This window comes from Triticum aestivum, chromosome 7B (assembly GCF_018294505.1).
Source record: "Triticum aestivum cultivar Chinese Spring chromosome 7B, IWGSC CS RefSeq v2.1, whole genome shotgun sequence".
NCBI classification, from domain to species: domain Eukaryota; kingdom Viridiplantae; phylum Streptophyta; class Magnoliopsida; order Poales; family Poaceae; genus Triticum; species Triticum aestivum.
The window spans coordinates 726616137-726633939 of NC_057813.1; the positions used below are offsets into that span (position 1 = coordinate 726616137).

At 39.3% G+C, this 17803-nt stretch overlaps 1 protein-coding gene across 1 annotated transcript; it reads left to right on the forward strand.

The window, feature by feature from the left end:
* Nucleotides 1–753: 753 nt before the first annotated feature.
* On the forward strand, nucleotides 754–7017 carry LOC123158639 (3beta-hydroxysteroid-dehydrogenase/decarboxylase-like). Its single transcript, XM_044576550.1, has 8 exons — nucleotides 754–760; nucleotides 4360–4457; nucleotides 4541–4666; nucleotides 4871–5029; nucleotides 5901–6023; nucleotides 6098–6177; nucleotides 6659–6866; nucleotides 6949–7017. The coding sequence occupies exons 1-8, from the start codon at nucleotides 754–756 to the stop codon at nucleotides 7015–7017; spliced, it is 870 nt and encodes a 289-aa protein (XP_044432485.1).
* The last annotated feature ends 10786 nt before the right edge of the window (nucleotides 7018–17803 follow it).

Consider the following 17803-nt stretch of genomic DNA (forward strand, 5'->3'; position numbering starts at 1 on the left):
GTACATGCTGCTTGCTCACGTATGATGCAAGCAGCCGGGTGGTCAATCAAATTTATCTCCAAGGGCCGTGTGCATGCACCAGCATTACGGCAAGTTTAGTTTAAAACAGGTCGGTAATTATGTGAACTCTAATTGCAGGTACCCTGCCACACGCAGGGAAATACACCAACCAACAGGGATGACATAAAGATCATGTGCCCCATTCGCCCTAACGGGAATAGATCTCCTACCAACAGCCATTTAATTGATTAGCAGGGCAAATAGGCTCGCCATAGTGAAGGTATCATAGCCGGTATCATGCACTCGGAAATAGCAAATATGATGTGACAGAGAATTAAAAAAATATATATACTACTTTGTGTCATGCATGACCATAAATAAGGCCATGGATGATACTATGCACTATGAAAGTAGTATCATACACTAGGATCATATGTATAATACTAGCATACGATACTCCCCATTATGAATAGCCTAATACCGGCCTACACCCCGTCAATCCACCCATGACTGTCCTGCAGCCCATCAGGACACACCGAAATTATTAATTGCTGCATTTATATACTTTGTCCGGCATGTCAGCTGCCCATGTGCTTATTATTATTACTCCCTCTATACCAAAATATAGGGAGTAGTACTTTGTGCGGCGCATCATCAATGGCTGACTCTGATCCGATCGACCTAACATTAATTAATTCTCCTTTAATATATTTGGTATTTTATACTACAAGAAATTAAGTCACTAGTACAGCAATGCAGAGTCAGACAAGATTAAATTTGTCCGCCATGACATTATGATTTCACTAACGGCCAATCGGTCACTTACTCCTGCCGGTAAACGCACGCTACTAGTAGGCCAGTCGTTTTAGCATTTCCTTCATCGTCGTCGGTCTCCTTGATCGGTCACAGTTTTCTTCAGGGCAACCCAAAGGATCGAGCGACTAAAATCCTACACATCCGTATATAGAGAGTTTGGTCAAATAATAGGTGTGTATGTTTTTTTAGATGGTGTAACATTATGAAAGGTATAGAGAGTTTGGTCAAAAAAAAGGTATAGAGTGAATTTCTAAGTGTTAACCATAGGACAAAATAGGCATTAAGCCATAGAAATATCATTGACCAAGTTTTCTAGAAGTATCTGTTGCCGTTCAATGATCCGGCAACCAAGTTAATTTAATCTGACAATTGAGTGTATCATAATCTAACAACTAAGTGATAGTAATGGGGTAAATATCTTTGAAAAAATGTTGCCAAAACACGTGGACAGGAGGTCTAATTTCTGAGATCTCGAAGCGAGGAAACTAACGGTGAAAGTGGATCATCAATTGACTTCACGGTTTCGGAGATAAGACTTTAAAAAATATATAAATTTTGAAGAATATTTGTTGATGTCATGTGATTCGCATGTGACTTCACGGTTTGGAAGATAATACATTTTAAAAATATAAATGTTTAAGAATATTTGTTGACGTCATGTGATTCACACGCATACATGCAAGCATGAGAGGGAGGAGGGAAACCGCCGCATGGGAAATCCTATGCGGTGCCGCACGTAGTCAAGTCAATTATTCTTTTATAAAATATTTTTTAGGGTAGGTAGGGGCTCCTAATATTTTGTTCGAAAGTATTCCTTCTTTAGATATTTTTTTTAACTTCAACTCGACATTTTGTGAGTTCATGGTTTGCAACACAATTGAGTTCCAATAATATTTTTGCCCCCTTACAAAAAATTACCTAATGTACACACGGTATTTTGTCAATATTTTTCTTGGACTCCATCATGTATCATGTATGTCGGTAGTTTTTTTTTGGCCTTTGCATCATTGCAATGCACACAACCATTCTTATCCATACCTAATTTTAAAGGATGGTGCATTTCTCTAAATTTTTTATGAAAAAAACCCACCTCATATATTAATTAACCAATTGAGTTGTTACAATCGTTCATTACAAAATTTAGCACGTAGGGCGGTACATTGTCAACTAGAATACCATCCGATCTATCAACAAAACTAAACTTAGCAACCATATGGGCCACCATGTTGGTTGAACGCTTGATCTTGGAAATCTTAAGATTACATATAAGCTTGGAAATACTCATCGCTTCCCTTCTTCAAATTCACCAATGGTGACCTTCAAATTTTTCATATGCAAGGGTCGCAACCACAAGCGCGCAGTCAGTCTCTAAAATTATAGGATTTTGGAGAGTGATACCTATATAAAGGCCAGCAAGGCAAGCCCAAAGCTCCGCCTCCTCCACGCTTTTACAAAGCCCAATGAAACCCCAAGAGGAGATGATAACCCTCCCATATGAGTCTCTGGCCACCACCCCCACACTAGCCACACTAATGCTCCCCACAATGCTTGCATCGACATTGATCTTTATGTAATTCGAAGGAGGGGGTTGCCATACCACTTGAGCATCCAAAGGATTAGGAGCAGTACTTCAACTAGACATCAAACTTTTACATTTATTTTTCGAGTCCACCTCTGGATAGGAAGGCGATGAAGGATGACCAATAATTATGTACAAAGCTTATAGAGGCTTGGACGGATTCTCTCCCCTTACCAAAAATCAGGTCGTTTCTCAAATGCCAGGCTCTCTAGAAGATGAATATAATTTGTTCATGCATAGTAGGACTTAATTGATCCAAAAGAATAAGAAACCAATCAGCCCCAGTGTACTTAAAAATATCCTCCGCAGGCAAAACCCAAATATCCCTCATGGCCATGCGCAAGGCATAAGCCTTAGGAAATATGACTAGCGGATGAAAAGTACTTTCATCTTCCACTCCACAAATAGAGCAGCCACGAAGAGTGGTTTTGTGGTGTAGAACTTTGTTTACCTGGACAGCCAAGCTATTGGTAGCGGCACACCACGCAAATATGCGGATTTTCTAAGGAACATTTGCCTTCCAAATAATATCCCAAATTTTCCTCTCCCCCAACAATGCTTCACTATATTGCCCCTCATCTTCTTTATGATCCTTATACTAAGCGCAAGCTTGTATGTGCTTTTAACCGAGAACAATGCATTCTTCTCAAAGTGCCAGGCAACAAAATCACCATCCCCTAGCGACTGAAGCCGCAAGCTTAGGATCGCCTCCGCATCATGTGGATAAAATAGGTGCCTAATCAAATTCTCGTCTCATCTCCTTGGTCCACTCAGAATCAGGTCAGATACCCATTTAATCCTGGTCCTATTCTTCTTTGCAGCAACTTTAAGGCCTGAGGATCTTGGGTGCCAATTATCTCTCCGGATGTTAATATTAGCTCCATCACACACTCTCCAAATAACTCCAGCTTTAAGCAGGTCCAATCCATGTAAAATGCCCTGCCAAGTGAGCAACGCCGACTGGGGAAAAGCAGTATCAAGAATACGCCCTTGGGAATAGAATTTTGACTTCATCACCTTGGCGCATAATGAATCTAGGTTAACCACCAATCTCCACGCCTGCTTAGCCAGAAGACCTTGGTTAAATAATCTCTGATTGCGAAACCCCATACCCCCCTCACCTTTGGGCCTAATCAACTTATCCCAAGCCAACCTGTGAGTTTTCCTCCTATCCTCCTCGTCGCCCCAGAAAAAGAATTCTAATAATCTGGGAAAGATCCTCACAAAATGCAGCCAGAACGTCCACCTACCCTATGTTACCCATAAAGTTGAAATAATTATCCATCATGCTACCCATAAGTGCAAAAGAAACCCTTTGTTAATTGTTTTTCTGATTTTTCTCGCCAGTCATTGAAACTACCCCTAATATTGAAGCAAATTACCACCCCATCACCCGTAAGTAAAAAAACTCTTTGTTAATTGTTTCTCTGAATTTTTCATCCGTCATCGGAACTCAACCTAAATTTGACATAAATTACCCACCTCGCCACTGTAAAAATGGAAAAAAATGAACGTTCCTCTGAATTATTCGTTCGTCATAGGGACCTTCAGTTTTCATCTATCGTGAGACTGACTGTTTCTTTTCCTTCACATACACGCATCGATGATATACTCAAAAGGATGCACAAATCAAAGATGCACAAATCATGCGACCTCTTCACGTTGATAGCTTTCTACATTTATAACGAGTTAGTTATGGTTTAAAAAGAGAAGCAAAAAAGAAAGAAAATAGCTAAGAAATGCTATAAACGGAAGTGAATCTATCCAATTCCTTGTTTAGGTAGCATAGGAAATGATTAAATGTGATCTAGATCATGTGGCCTTCTCCACCCTAGGACAAAGAGTCTATCCAGCGGGATAGACAATCTTGATTCCTTATTCTATCTCTGTTCTTGACTAGAAGAAGATCTTGCTTAAGCTCTGACCACAAGAGTTATAGTATATTCGTGTCTTATGGACTGCAGCTCTGGAAGGGGTAGATACTGTTTTCCACACTGCTACTGCGGATCAGATCAAGAACAACTTCCAACTCCATTACAAGGTCAACATCGAGGGTACGCCAGTTTAATTAATCTTTTGAACATCAGGCAACTGGTAGATTCAAGTTAATTCATTTTTCCTGTTATCTTGAGCACGGGGACAAAGAATGTCATTGAGGCTTGTAACAAATGCAAGGTTAAGACACCCATATACACTAGTTCCAGTGGAGTTGTATTCGATGGAGTTCATGGCCTTTTTGGTGGAGATGAATCGACACCATATCCACATAAGGTTGCCCCATATAATTGAATAAATCAATTTAATTTAGTTGATTGTTTGTCACTCCCTCCACTATTGCATCTTTAACTAGTGTTATTGTTTATATCACTAATTCTAGTTTTTAATTAGCTTCTCAATAGCATATTTTCCTTCCTTCTTCTCTTTATACAAATGGCACAGTACGTATGGCTAACCTTGGGGTTTTCTTGTTATCAGTTTCCTGATGCATACACACAAACCAAGGCAGAAGCCGAAAATTTGGTGATGAGAGCCAATGGAATAGATGAGCTTCTCACTTGTTGTATACGTCCTGGCACCATCTTTGGCCCTGGTGACACAATAGTGCCAACTTTGGTTTCTTACGGAGGAATGATGGTAAGTACATATATATTGCACATAATATGATAAAATCACCAAAACATAGTTCTAAACTAAATATTTCCAGTAATCTAGGTTTTCTACCTCTCTCAATATATAGAAAGTTTTGGAAAAGTTTGCAACATGCAAGCCTTATTTATTGCTTCCTCATGAATATGGTCGTAAAAATCATCAACCTCGCACATTGAGGTAGGATGTAGTGGAATCGTCACATACATTGTGCTTTTTCCGACAACATGGAATGAAATTAGACTTATTTATATGAATAAAAAGGGGCAGGAAACAATACAAAAGTTGGGTTAATTCGAGGAAAACTGGTTAAACTAAAACAACTAGCAATCTTCCATGCTAACTGGGCTCGGGCCATAGCCAAATAAAAATTATGTGACAATCAAAATTGACAACCACACATACAAGCTTAGATACACACCATTTCGTCCTGCTAGTGCTACCAGCCGTAGTTATCTTCACCCATTGCAGTAAAACCCCTGCGGATGCACCTCTATGGCCGCTGCAGTGGAACAAGCCATGATTACCAACCCAGGGATACTTGGTGGTGAAGACATATCTCAAGGGGTGGTGGATCTGGGCCTCACGACTACTAAACCAATCGGGATTTTCTGCGATGTCACTACAGATGAGTGCAACAACGGAGGGTACCTCCATTATAGGATGCACACTTGTTATGTGATGTTTTTTTCATTTAAAAACACAAAAAAATCATTTAAAGACTCTCTCTCTCTCTCTCACACACACACACACATGAATATTACCTAAATTCATATAGTTTTACAAAAGATAACTTTAGATCCAACTGGATTTATTGTACTCTAGTTTGAAGCACATGATCTATTATTTATTGTTGCAGATCATTGTTGGTGATGGCAAGAATTGTGATGATTTTGTATATGTTGAGAATGTGGTGCATGCTCATATATGTGCCAAGAAAACCCTTTCTATGAAAGACGGTGCAAAGAGAAGTGGAGGCAAAGTATGTACATTTATCGCCGAGCAGGAAAAATGTGATTCACCTTATTATTCTCATGACATATTTGATTTTTATAGACCTACTTTATAACTAATATGGAGCCAGTGAATATGTGGGACTTTATTTACATGGTTTTGGAAGAACTTGGATACAAAAGGTGATATTTCCTATTCCCTTGTACTGTATCAATTCCGGAGTTCACATTTTTAACCTCTTTTATCAACAATATATCTAAGTTACTTCAACATGCAGATACATGCATGTACAATATTATGCTTCGATGAAAGATAATAAAGTGATCGTCCTATGCCACCAACATCACATGTTCCTACATTTGCACGCACAAACGACTTCTGTATTTATTCAAAACAATTAAGACTTAAGGACATATTATATGTTTTGGATTGGCTGTAGAACATAGTACATGTATACAGCTACATGTAAATGTGGGCTTGAATTTTGTAGATTAAATAGTCACATTTCATCATTTGTTACCTATAATTATAGTGTATATGTACTAAGCTATCGGGCAACATAATGTTACATTACCAAGATATATTTTTGGTAGGACAATGGTTTATTTCTTCTAATAGGAGTAATAGTTGATCATATAACTAACTAATGGCACTATTTTGTAGCCGTGTCAGATTAAGAATACCTTTATGTCTTCTCGAGCCGATAACATTTCTGGTAGACTGGAGCTATAATAATATATTCTCGCACTATGGAATGCGTCAACCTGGCATGCTAACATCCACAAGAATTAAGTATGTGACCCTCAATAGAACATTCCAGTGCAAGAATGCTGTTGAACAACTTGGTTACAAAGCAATAGTGTCATTCAAGGTTGTTACTTTAAATTTTCTTAGTTCAATTTCTATACTTTGTAAAAAAATTCACTGACACCTTTTATGACCTTCGGTGTTAGGAGGGAGTAAATATGACTACCGAATTCTACAAGTGCTTAAGGGCGCGAGATATGCGCATTTCTATTTGAGAATGGAGAGGGTGCACAAAACAAATGTCAATCCCTGCACCCAACAATAACTAGATGTATATCCTTCTATCTGAAATCGATGTGCGTTTGCGATACTGGACCATAATGAATTGCATATGAAGGAAAAATATATACATGTAAAAGTTGAAATTGATTAATTTGCTGTGTGGTCAATCCTACCACTCTTGAAGCCTTTTTTCACTAGAAACTATTAAAGGCGCTTTTGGTGTGAAGTAAAGTTTAAAAACATTATTAGGATCTTGTGAGTCATAAAAATCAGAAGCTTGTTCAACATAAACAAGTTCACATTTATATCCATTCGATATGTCTAATGTGGTATTTATGATGTTGGACATAGTGAAGCGAGATCCTAGAAGCCTATTGTCTAGCTACGATTGTTTATATCAAAATAAAGTTCAAACTTTGATCCAGTTTGAAGCCTCGTGCAAGAAGTCAGGCTTTATTTTGCACCACATCTCGTGCCTCCTTGTTTTGAAGACTCACTTTGTGCCAATGATTGCGTGCTTAGCAAGTTGGCATCATGTCTTTCTGCCAAGATCGACACTTGGTTTTGGTGGAATTGTGTGACTGACGACTCAACATGGCGTAGAAATATAAAATCAACACCCCTGTTTTGAATATTGGAAGAAAAATAAGACCATCATTCATACATACATACATAAGTGTCCAGTACCACATGTGTCTAGAGAAGAAGACGACGTCTACCTGATGATGCGCTAACACCAATGGAACGTCTTCAGTTCCCAATGTCGCCCTGACATTAAACGCCGGTGACAACATGCAACCCTAAGAAGATATCCAATGTGCAAACACATCTTAACTTATCACCTAGTACGGTGGGGGACACTTTAACTCTCATACTAACGTGGGTTGATTTACCTATGGCATTAGTCTACCCTATTTGTGTTTGATCTTCTGGGATTTTGTCACGTAAAGCATGGGGACTGCCAGAATGTAACGACCCGTAGTTTAGAAGAGAGTGGAGACTTTTTTCGCGATTGTGCGCTGCATTCATTCATACAAAAGTTGAGGTAAATTTGAACTTCTTTTGAACTTACAAGAAATTGAAACGAATAGTAAATTTGCGCATGACCCTTGCTCAATTTTCAAATTTTAGATCACAACTCAAATAACATAGAACATAGGGATCATATTCCAAATGTACAATTCAATATGAATTGGAAATTGACTTAAACAAATCAATAAACGGTGAATAATTAGTTACAACACAATAATACAAAGTAAATATATAAAAGTCATACAAAAAAGGAAATGCTTTTCTTTTTCATTTTGTTTTATTTTTTCAAACTGGCAACTATTTTCTAAGATATTTTAAAATGTGCAAACTTTTTTCCAATTCATGAATTTATCAGATATGTGAATATTTTTTCAAATTCACGAACTTTATTGAATTCATGAAGCTTTTAAAAATGCATCTACTTTTTCAAATCTACAAAGTTTTTTTCAAATTGTCAACATTTCTTTACACCAACTTGTTTTATTTCACCATTTTTTTTCAAAAACGTTGTTGGCCTGTTCTTTAGACAGCAAAAACCAAGGAAAAAACATGGAACTAATGGTTCGTGGATCGCATAGCGAATCATCTGATCGGTAATGTCAAAGAGTGGGTGCCGAGGTCGACAGCCTCCATGAGTGCCCTGCATGCCCCTAAGCAATTGACCATGAAACAAATACAGAATATTGTACGAAGGTTGGGTGACAAAAGTAGTGAACCTAGCGAGAATATGACTATGTGTAAGGCCGGTGGAATTCGTCTTCATCGGAGTACTTCCTCGTGCGCTGCCATATGTTTTGTTGAGCATTGCAGAGCATGAGATTACATGGAACAAGAAATTGGAGAGAGCATCAAGAGTTCTGGACGAGGGGACTAGTTGGAGCAACTCACAAAAAAAAGGATTTGGTTTTTTAGAATTAAAAAATAGGATGAGGTGAAGCATGAAAATAATTAATTCATTAATTAATTGGGCCTATAAGAATACGTGGAGTTAACCAATTGGGCCTGCACAATATAATGTGCAGTGACCCCGGCACCCGAGCAGAACCCTGTGTATAGGAGGCTGGAGCAACTAACGAAGGAGCGCTCCTTTGGGACCCTCCCCAAAGAGCACTTAGGATGGGCTGAGGGCGCGTCACTTGGTGCAGTCCAAGCCGCCACCACGGGTCGCATTCTGGGCGCTTCCTCCGTATTTTATTTTGTTTTTATTTTTCCGCGCGCGTTTTCAGCTTTTAGATGGTTTTTTGGGGATTTTTTGACTTTTCGGTTTTCGATCGGTCTTTCTTAGCTTTTGGAAGAAAACTTCACAAAAATGCAAAAAAAAAAACACTATTTTTTTGCTTTCGCTAGAGGCACGGAAACGGGAAAAAAATTTCTTTTTTCTTTTTACTCCCACGAGAGGCATGGCCGTGCCTCTTGGAAAACGAAAAAAATATGTTTCTTTTTTTTCCTTCGGCGAGAGGCACGGACGTGTCTCTCGTAAATGGAAAAAATGTGTTTCTTTTTTTCTGTGAGAGGCATGTGTTTGCTTCCACGAGAGGCATGGTCGCACCTCTTGGAAACTGGAAAAAAAAGTGTTTTTTTCTTTCGTGAGAGGCACGGATTTGTTTTCGTGAGCCGTGCCTCTCAGAACAAAAAAAATAAATATGTTTTCTTGTTTTTTGTTCCAAAAGAGGCACGGGTTTACCTATCGTGGAGGCACATATTTGCTTTTGCGAGAAGCACAGGCGTGTCTCTTTCAGAAAGGCAAAAAATACGTCCTCCCGGTTTGGGTTATTGTCCGGTTTTTTCGTGAAAAAAAGTTCGTAGTTTTGAAGATCTCGACGCGAGAAATTCAACGATGAAGACGGTTCAAGATTTGAAGCATGGTTTAAGACATACTAAAACGTTTTGAGTAAACAACAAGGAATGTACGAATGTATATAGGAATAGTTTAGAGTTTAGATTCACTCATTTTGCTTCGTGTGTAATTCATATTAGATCTTTAAAAAGACTTGTATTTAGAGATTGTCGGAAAAATTGTCAGGCTGCAGCGATGAATTGCCATGTGTTTCATCAGGATCCAGTAGCGAGGGGTTAAGATTTTTAAGCTAAAAAAGTCTACGTCAGATGTGATGGAAATCCTTTCTTTATAGGGTGAAAAGGTGTAAGATGCACTTTTCCTCACGAGTATATCTTTTTTTTACTAGAGAATCAACGACGTAGAGACGCTTCGCATCTGCACGCGGCCCCATCGTGTGTAATCCCAACACGGCCCAGATACAAACACCACACGTACACGGCCCGATGGTGGTACGTGAGTCCGGAAAACTGATAAGAGTCGACCGACGACCGGTGACCCCAAAAGCTGAAACCTCTCCGGTGGCGATCGTTTTCCGGTAGAAGACTCGCGATGGCGGCGGCTTTGCGACACGCGGCTAGGAGGCTTGCAAGCCAGAGGCCGCCGGCGTTGATGCAGAGGACGGCCGTCGCGGAGCAGCCACTGCGGCGGATGCTGCACGGCGGTTCGTCGGCCGCGGCAGGCCGCACCTTCCCTCTCGCGGAGGAGCAACGGCGGCTGCTCATGGCAGGGCGCAGGTGTTCTCGCCCATTTTCCTCCTACCATGTAAGTGATTCGCTCGTAGGATGAAAGAAAATCAGATCTTTCTCTCGCTTTACCCTCGATTCGCCCGACTAGGCCTGCTGTGATGCGTGCATACAGCTCGATCTAGGGTCTAGTATAAAGATGGTGTTCATACAAGAGAAATTAAGGGAGTGCAAGCAAGCTAAGACAACAATCTTTTTTGATGAATATATACAACAAATAAAGACAAGATAAATCAGCATTCTCGACTTTATTGTACAATATAAAAGACCCTTGTGCACCTAACAAAATTACTAAGCAGCCAAAGCCGGCTGTTACTTTCAAAAAAAAAAAGGCAAAGCCGGCTGTCAAATAGTTAGGGTTAGTCAGGGACGGATTCAAGAGGGGACGAGACCCCCCCCCCCCCCCCCCCCCGACGATCACGTCGCCCCCTTAATAGCCATCAGTTTGTTTGCTAATTTCTCTCGCTATACCTGCCTATGGCTTGCTTCGCCCCCCCCCCCCCCTATGGGCTCCCTTAGCTTGGGCCCGTGTACCTTTTCTAAGCGATTGCACGCAAAAGACCAAAATTCCAGAAAATGAAAAAAGAGAAGCAGCCCACAGCGGAAGCAATACGCGCATAAGCGCAGCTTATAAACCCTAAAAACACGTATGCACAGTTGAGATCTCCTCTATTCACCCCTTAAAAAAGGATCTCATCTAATACAACCTGCTCCTGCATTCGAGGCTGCCGCCGGCCGCCGATCGCCTGCTTGATCGTCTAATCTCTCTGTCGAGAAGGGAAGGGGATATGCAAGCGCCTCGTGTTGATCTACGGTGCATTCTGGCCGGCCGGCCGCACGGATGAACTCGACCAAACTATGAAAACGGTTACTCCATTTTTAGCATTAGATTCATTTGCGTCTTTCAAATCATAGAAGTGTTAGTCGTAGAATTACAGACATTAACAACTAGCTAGGAAATTTCGATCTTTGATGTCTCATAAATCAAATTTTGAATTAATAGCGATATAAATTTTTACTATCTATAGGGCCTGTTTGGATCAGAGCCCCGAAGTGCCCGACCAAATATTTGGCATTGTTGAGCGTGATAGCCACTGTTTGGTTTGTGATCCAATTATTTGGCTCTCCCCAGCCCCATTACATCATCCCGTTTACATAAACAAATTTTTTCGAGGCGTTGGTGGTCTTTCCCTCCACCAAAATTTTGAGTGATGTTGGTTAGTTGGGTGAATACAGCACATATGAAATCAAACCTAGATTTTCCAATATGTACTACATTATGTATCTATATCTATCCTATGATTTTTAAGCTTCTAGTTCTTGCCCCCCTATCTCTATTTTCTGGCTCCGTCCCTGGGGTTAGTGTTGTATGTTTTTTCTTTCAGATTAGTGCTATTGTGTTATTGTTACGGCACCCTTAAGTCCCGTTTAGTTAGCTTTAGCTAGCTCGGTAGTTTATTTTTCCCTAAAAAAACTTTTTTGAATTGTTAGACCATGAGTGGGTTTAAACGGGACCCAGTTTACATCCCTAGTTAACGTATGTTTAATTGTTTCTTTCAGAATGATGTAAGTTATCCAATGACCTTTGGGGAGAAAGCGATGGAGAAGGCGAAGAAAGCTATCGACGTATGCTTTTGATACTTCTCATAATCTGTTGCCTAGTATATATTTCCCTGGAACGAACCTGCTGATTGAAATATAATGTATTTGGGCGCAGGTGTATGACCAGGTTACCTTGCGTCTTCTTCGGGAATCTGTTCTATTTCTCAAGCTTACACTTTTGGGGGCTTTTGTGTTAGATTTGTGTGGGCCTCGATATATTCCTTGGTTTACTCGAGTAGTGGTGAGTTTCGAATTAATTGGTGATATTTCTTTTTTTGCGGAGATAATTGATGATATTTCAAATGGCACTATTTTTATAGCATGGTTTGAATATATATAGCTTACATGTGGTTTTGTATTTTCTTTGTTATGTATGTGTTCAGCTTGGATTCGAGCCTCTCGAAGAACGGCAGTTTCCTAGACGCAGCGAAGAGGGTAGTCAGTCCGAGCCATCGTGAAGATCTGGAGGGTATCAGTTGACTTCTATATGTCTTTCTTAGATTTCAAGAAACCAATTCCTACTTTGTACTAGTTGTTAATATATGCATAGTTGTGGAATCTCTTGATTTACTTGCATCAGTATCTTCTGTCATCCTATGGTTGCTTCCACCCTCACCAGTTAATTTGTTCAATTATAGATATTACATTATTCCTTTGTGATAAAAAATGAATTGTTTATCTTGGCCTGAAATGTAACTGTTTCGTAAGAATTTTCACTACTAGGGAAAAGCCTAGCAGTAGCGCTGCTTTTTGGCCTATTAGTAGCGCGGGTAAGCGCACTACTGATACGGCGCTGCAGCTAAAGCTTAGCAGTAGCGCCTACTGGCACTTGCTACTGCTATATCTACTTAGTAGTAGCGCTTTCTAGAACAACCGCAACTACTAACTACTAGTAGCACTTTCCAAAACGACCGCTACTACTATTATTCCGTATTCTATTTCTTTTGAATTTTAGGTCGTATTCATACAACTTTATACAATTTTTCATACAGTAGCAATTTAGAGATTGTTTTTACATTATAATGAGTTATTAAATCACTAGGTGAAAGAACCTTGGATTAGTTTCAAGTGCATGGATCCAAAGTAACCAATGGTCACTTTGGATCCATCCATTTGAAACTAATTTGTGGTTCTTTCACCCAATGACATAATAACTCATCATCATCATCATCATCATAATATCATTAACAACTTATCATCATAATATATCATTGTCATATATAACTCCTCATCATCATCATTTTCGTTCATGAGACATCATATAACAACTTGGTCACTAGTTATAATAACAACTCCTCCTCATCATCATCATAGTACTCATAATCGCTACTCCTACTCAGCATCACCATCAAGTCTAAGACATTGTAGCACATAATAAAAGCTTCCTCATCATCATCATAGTCATATATAATCAACACTAACTAATTGTTCTTAATACTTAGGACCTACTCCTCTCTCCTAGCTAAAATACTATAAAACAGATAAACTGGTCCTTCACCATAATGGAGAATGGACATAAACCTATCTCTAAATTGTGGCTTGCGCACATTCATTTTGTCTCCAATTATTTGCGTGTGCGCATTCATCATTTTGCTCCATTCTTTGATTTTGAGCCTTCCAACATTTGAACAAATCGAGTATGCAGTATGGTAAGCGTTCGAAGGACTTGGTCGTAAGCTAACCATATGCATATCACCTTCGGTAAATAGCATGTCAGGCACAACCTGCTTCGGGAGCCTCTGTTCGAAAACGTAATAGAAACATATATAGTTAGCAATGTAGTTTACTTAAGAATAATGTATGCAATGAAGTTACCATCATTAACAAAATCTTACCAAGTTTTTGGCAATGAAGTTACCATCAAGCAATTTATGGACTAGTGGCACGCATCTAGTATAATTTTGGCTGATAGAGTGACTGGTTTTGAAGGCCTCAACATCTTCTATGAATAAGATAAGATAACCTTTCTCCTCACAATTAAGCTTCGAGTCATAGCTGTAGTATGTGTTGTCTACTACCTTCTGAGTATTTCTTGAAGATAAGAAATAAGCTGACAATTATAAATAAATAAGTTTAGTACCGACGAACACCAAATATTTTTAAATTAACAACATAAATTACTGAACTTAACAAATTAGTTTGACAAACTGATAGAGGCAGGTGTCCCGATCTTTCGATGAGATGATAACTATCGATTTGGTGGAGACGACTTTGACGATCCGACTACAAACGTGCATGACGTTGCTCCTTAGCAATCGCTAAACCAACTTCGAGGGGTTATTGACCACGCCGGAGCACGATCAACCTGACCACAAAGGTCTATTCCTGCAAGCAATCGAAGAACAAGCAAGAATATGATAAAGCAATCTGAATATTGCGAATATGGATGAAGAACTAATAATGGTGGGGATCCAAAAGCGGTCTTGGTCTGGTCGTTGGACACAAACGAAGTACACGAAGTTGAGTTGGCTAACTTTTAACTAAACAAATCCCCAGTAAAAAGCTACTAGATGGATCTACTTATATAGGAGCAAGGGGTGGCGGCCAAGGAGGTGGGAGAACGTCCCAAGGCAGCCTAAAACCAACCCTAGGTCGTACAAGGCTCATGGGCCCAAGTGGAGGTGGTGCAACACCTTTGGACTTGTTGTTTGACTCGGATTCTGTTGCAGCGTCTGATTGTTTTGTTGATATCTCAACGCTCCGGACGAATTTTAAGGTGAATCCAATTGGGCTGGAAAGAACACGAAATCTACTTTCCAACAAAAAAAGAATCACCCAATTCGGAGTCCGTATGAAAAAGTTGTTGACGTTTTGAGTCAGGTATATCTGTGCAGTCCGAATCTGAGTCCAGAACGTGAGAGACTTGGACTCTATCTTCTCTTGGGCCAAAAGTGACGTGGGAAAACTTTTTGAACAGCAAATAAACATCTCTTTCTTCCTTATCTTCATATGTGGATTGTACAAATGTCCCATACACCTACAATTAGACAAAACACAAAAGTGTGTGAAGTATTTTTGTTCTGGATAACATAAATAGATTATTGAATAGTTTGCACTAGAAATCACCTGACAAATATGCATGTATGCAATATTTTTAGTCATATCCAAGGTAGTCATGTCCTCATCATCCTCCCCTTCTTGAAAATAAAGCCGTCCTCGGCGTTGCTTAATCTGAAATGTGGCTAACAAAAGAGACAAGGTGTACATGTTGTATATGTATATGTCATCCATTTTTACTTCCCTGATTTTTGCATATATGACACATGAATAGATGAGTAACTTGCATAGTTCATAAAATCTAAAGCCAAAAAATTAGCACAAGAAGTAGAATGCATGAAAATATTGCAACTCAGTTTGCACATATAAGTGAAGCTCTTATTCATTTCAAAAGATTCACAATGTTCATCATTAAACCATCCCAACATTGGTGAATAAACCTTACTTGCATCAAATTTACATGCTACAACATGCTTAAATAAGCAAACATGCAATAAGTCATTCAACACAGAATCATCACCAAGATTAGAGGTCATATCAAAATGATTAAACATTGATTCTTTTGCATCAACAGTTAATTCAATGGGTGCACTCAAAATTGTTGCTATTTCAGTTGTTTGATCACATGACGCATTCATGACAGTATCAAGATTCTCTAAAATAGGTGATGTGCTCAAATCACCAGGTAACTCAACACATGATGCATTCAAGTTAACTAGGGATGCATCATTCTCATGTGAAGTTATATCATCAATACCTTTACTGTTACCTTGTCGCAAAGACGTAGCTGATGTAGATACAGACGTAGACAATGCACCATACTCTTGAGATGATGTCGCGCTCACAATCCGAGGTGGGGCTGCTCTAGTAGGTGCAACGGTGGAGGAACCAACCGGCGGTGGTGAGCATGAACTGGAATAGTAGTTGTTGTAGTCACCCAATGCATCCTCCTGTAACTGTCTCTCAAAGGTACAAGCACGAACATACATACCAGTAATGCAACGAGGAATATACTGAAATCTTGCCTGAATATCATGGTTCAAACCACCAAAAAATTTATTCATTGTATCATCCTCAGATTCTTCTATGTCACAATGATGCATATAAGATTTGAACTCTTGGTAGTAAGCATGAACAGTGTTGTTGCCTTGTTTAAATTGTTCAAATTTGTGAAGCAATTCACGACGATAGTAAGGAGGGAAAAATTGTTGTCTCATTACATCTTTCAAATGTTTCCAAGTTGTGGGTTGGTTATTAATGTTTTTCTTACAATGCACACTCCACCAAACAGAAGCAAAACCAGTAAATGCTCTAGTGGCAGCTCGTACTCGCTCAAGTTCAGAAAAGTCATGGTGACTAAAAACTTGTTCTACTTCAAGCTCCCAAGCTAGATAAATAGCGGGATTAAATCTACCCTCAAATGATGGTAAAGAGCTAACCTGGCCATGTGCTTGTGTGTGTTGTCCCAACTCTCGTGATGATGAAGATGTGTCCTCGTCCAAGAACTTCTATCTCCGGAACCTGTCATGATTAGTAGAAATAAGAAACAAAATTCGAGAATAATATTCCTATGAACTACTAGGATGTGGTTGTAAAGTGCTCACAGTAAAGCAAAATATCAATATCTTACAAGTTCTTACCATGCGGCAGGTGGTGACAGGCAACCAGCGGTGTCAAATAACTTCAAAGATTGTGTAAATGGATTGCCAGGGGAACGTACGTATACACGGTGTAGAAATATGTGGAGCTGGGTTGGCTATATATGGTAGCAAAAGATTAGCAATAATCAATTCAAAGATGCAATGTTGAATAAACGCTCAACGACGTTACTGTGCTGGTCCTAGGCTACACCGGACTAGAGACACGAGCCTAGAACACTAATGAGGTCACAACGTAGCACAACTAGCATCAATAAAGGATACGAAATAGCTCTGGACAGCAAGATATAAGTGAAGATCACAACGGCAGTAAAGATAATGATGAAAAAGAACTGCCAAGCAGGATATACAACAACTCTGTCTCCAACTTTTCTCTTGAAAAGTTTGAGCCAATTTTCTGATAATTTTTTTTAAAGAAAGCTACTAACTCAAGCTTTCCAATGCAAAAAGAATCACTCAATTTCGAATTAGTATGACGAGTCAAAGAATTCTAAAACTGGCCTAAAAAACTGGAACAAACTGTATGCGCGAACTTCGAAGGGCAAAAAGACCTATTTAGAAGCCGATTTTGAGGTGCAAAATATTTTACTAGCTTCGGCAACTATTTAGATGCGTCTCGTCTCTAGATTTAATTTGAGTACTCTCGGAGCCAAAACGGACTCCGTATGAGGAAGTTATGCATGTTTTACTGAGCAGTGCACAAAACAGATTCCAATCCGAATTCAGCTACAAGATTGAGTCTAGATAGATCCGAACTTTGTTTATTTTTCTTCTTTTTTTTCCTCACACTATTTTCTATTTTTCTTTCTCTCTTTTTTTTCTTTTTTTTCTTTCCTTTTTTTCTCTCTTTTTTTCTATCTTTTTTTCTCCCTCTTTCTAAGACAAACTAGATAAGATGCAGATTGGA

Excerpts from the sequence above, each read along its gene's own strand:
- LOC123158639 (XM_044576550.1), top strand. Across the intron at positions 4,667-4,870 it reads CGACACCATATCCACATAAG|TTTCCTGATGCATACACACA; the intron begins GTTGCCCCATAT and ends TCTTGTTATCAG. Across the intron at positions 6,178-6,658 it reads GAAGAACTTGGATACAAAAG|CCGTGTCAGATTAAGAATAC; the intron begins GTGATATTTCCT and ends ACTATTTTGTAG.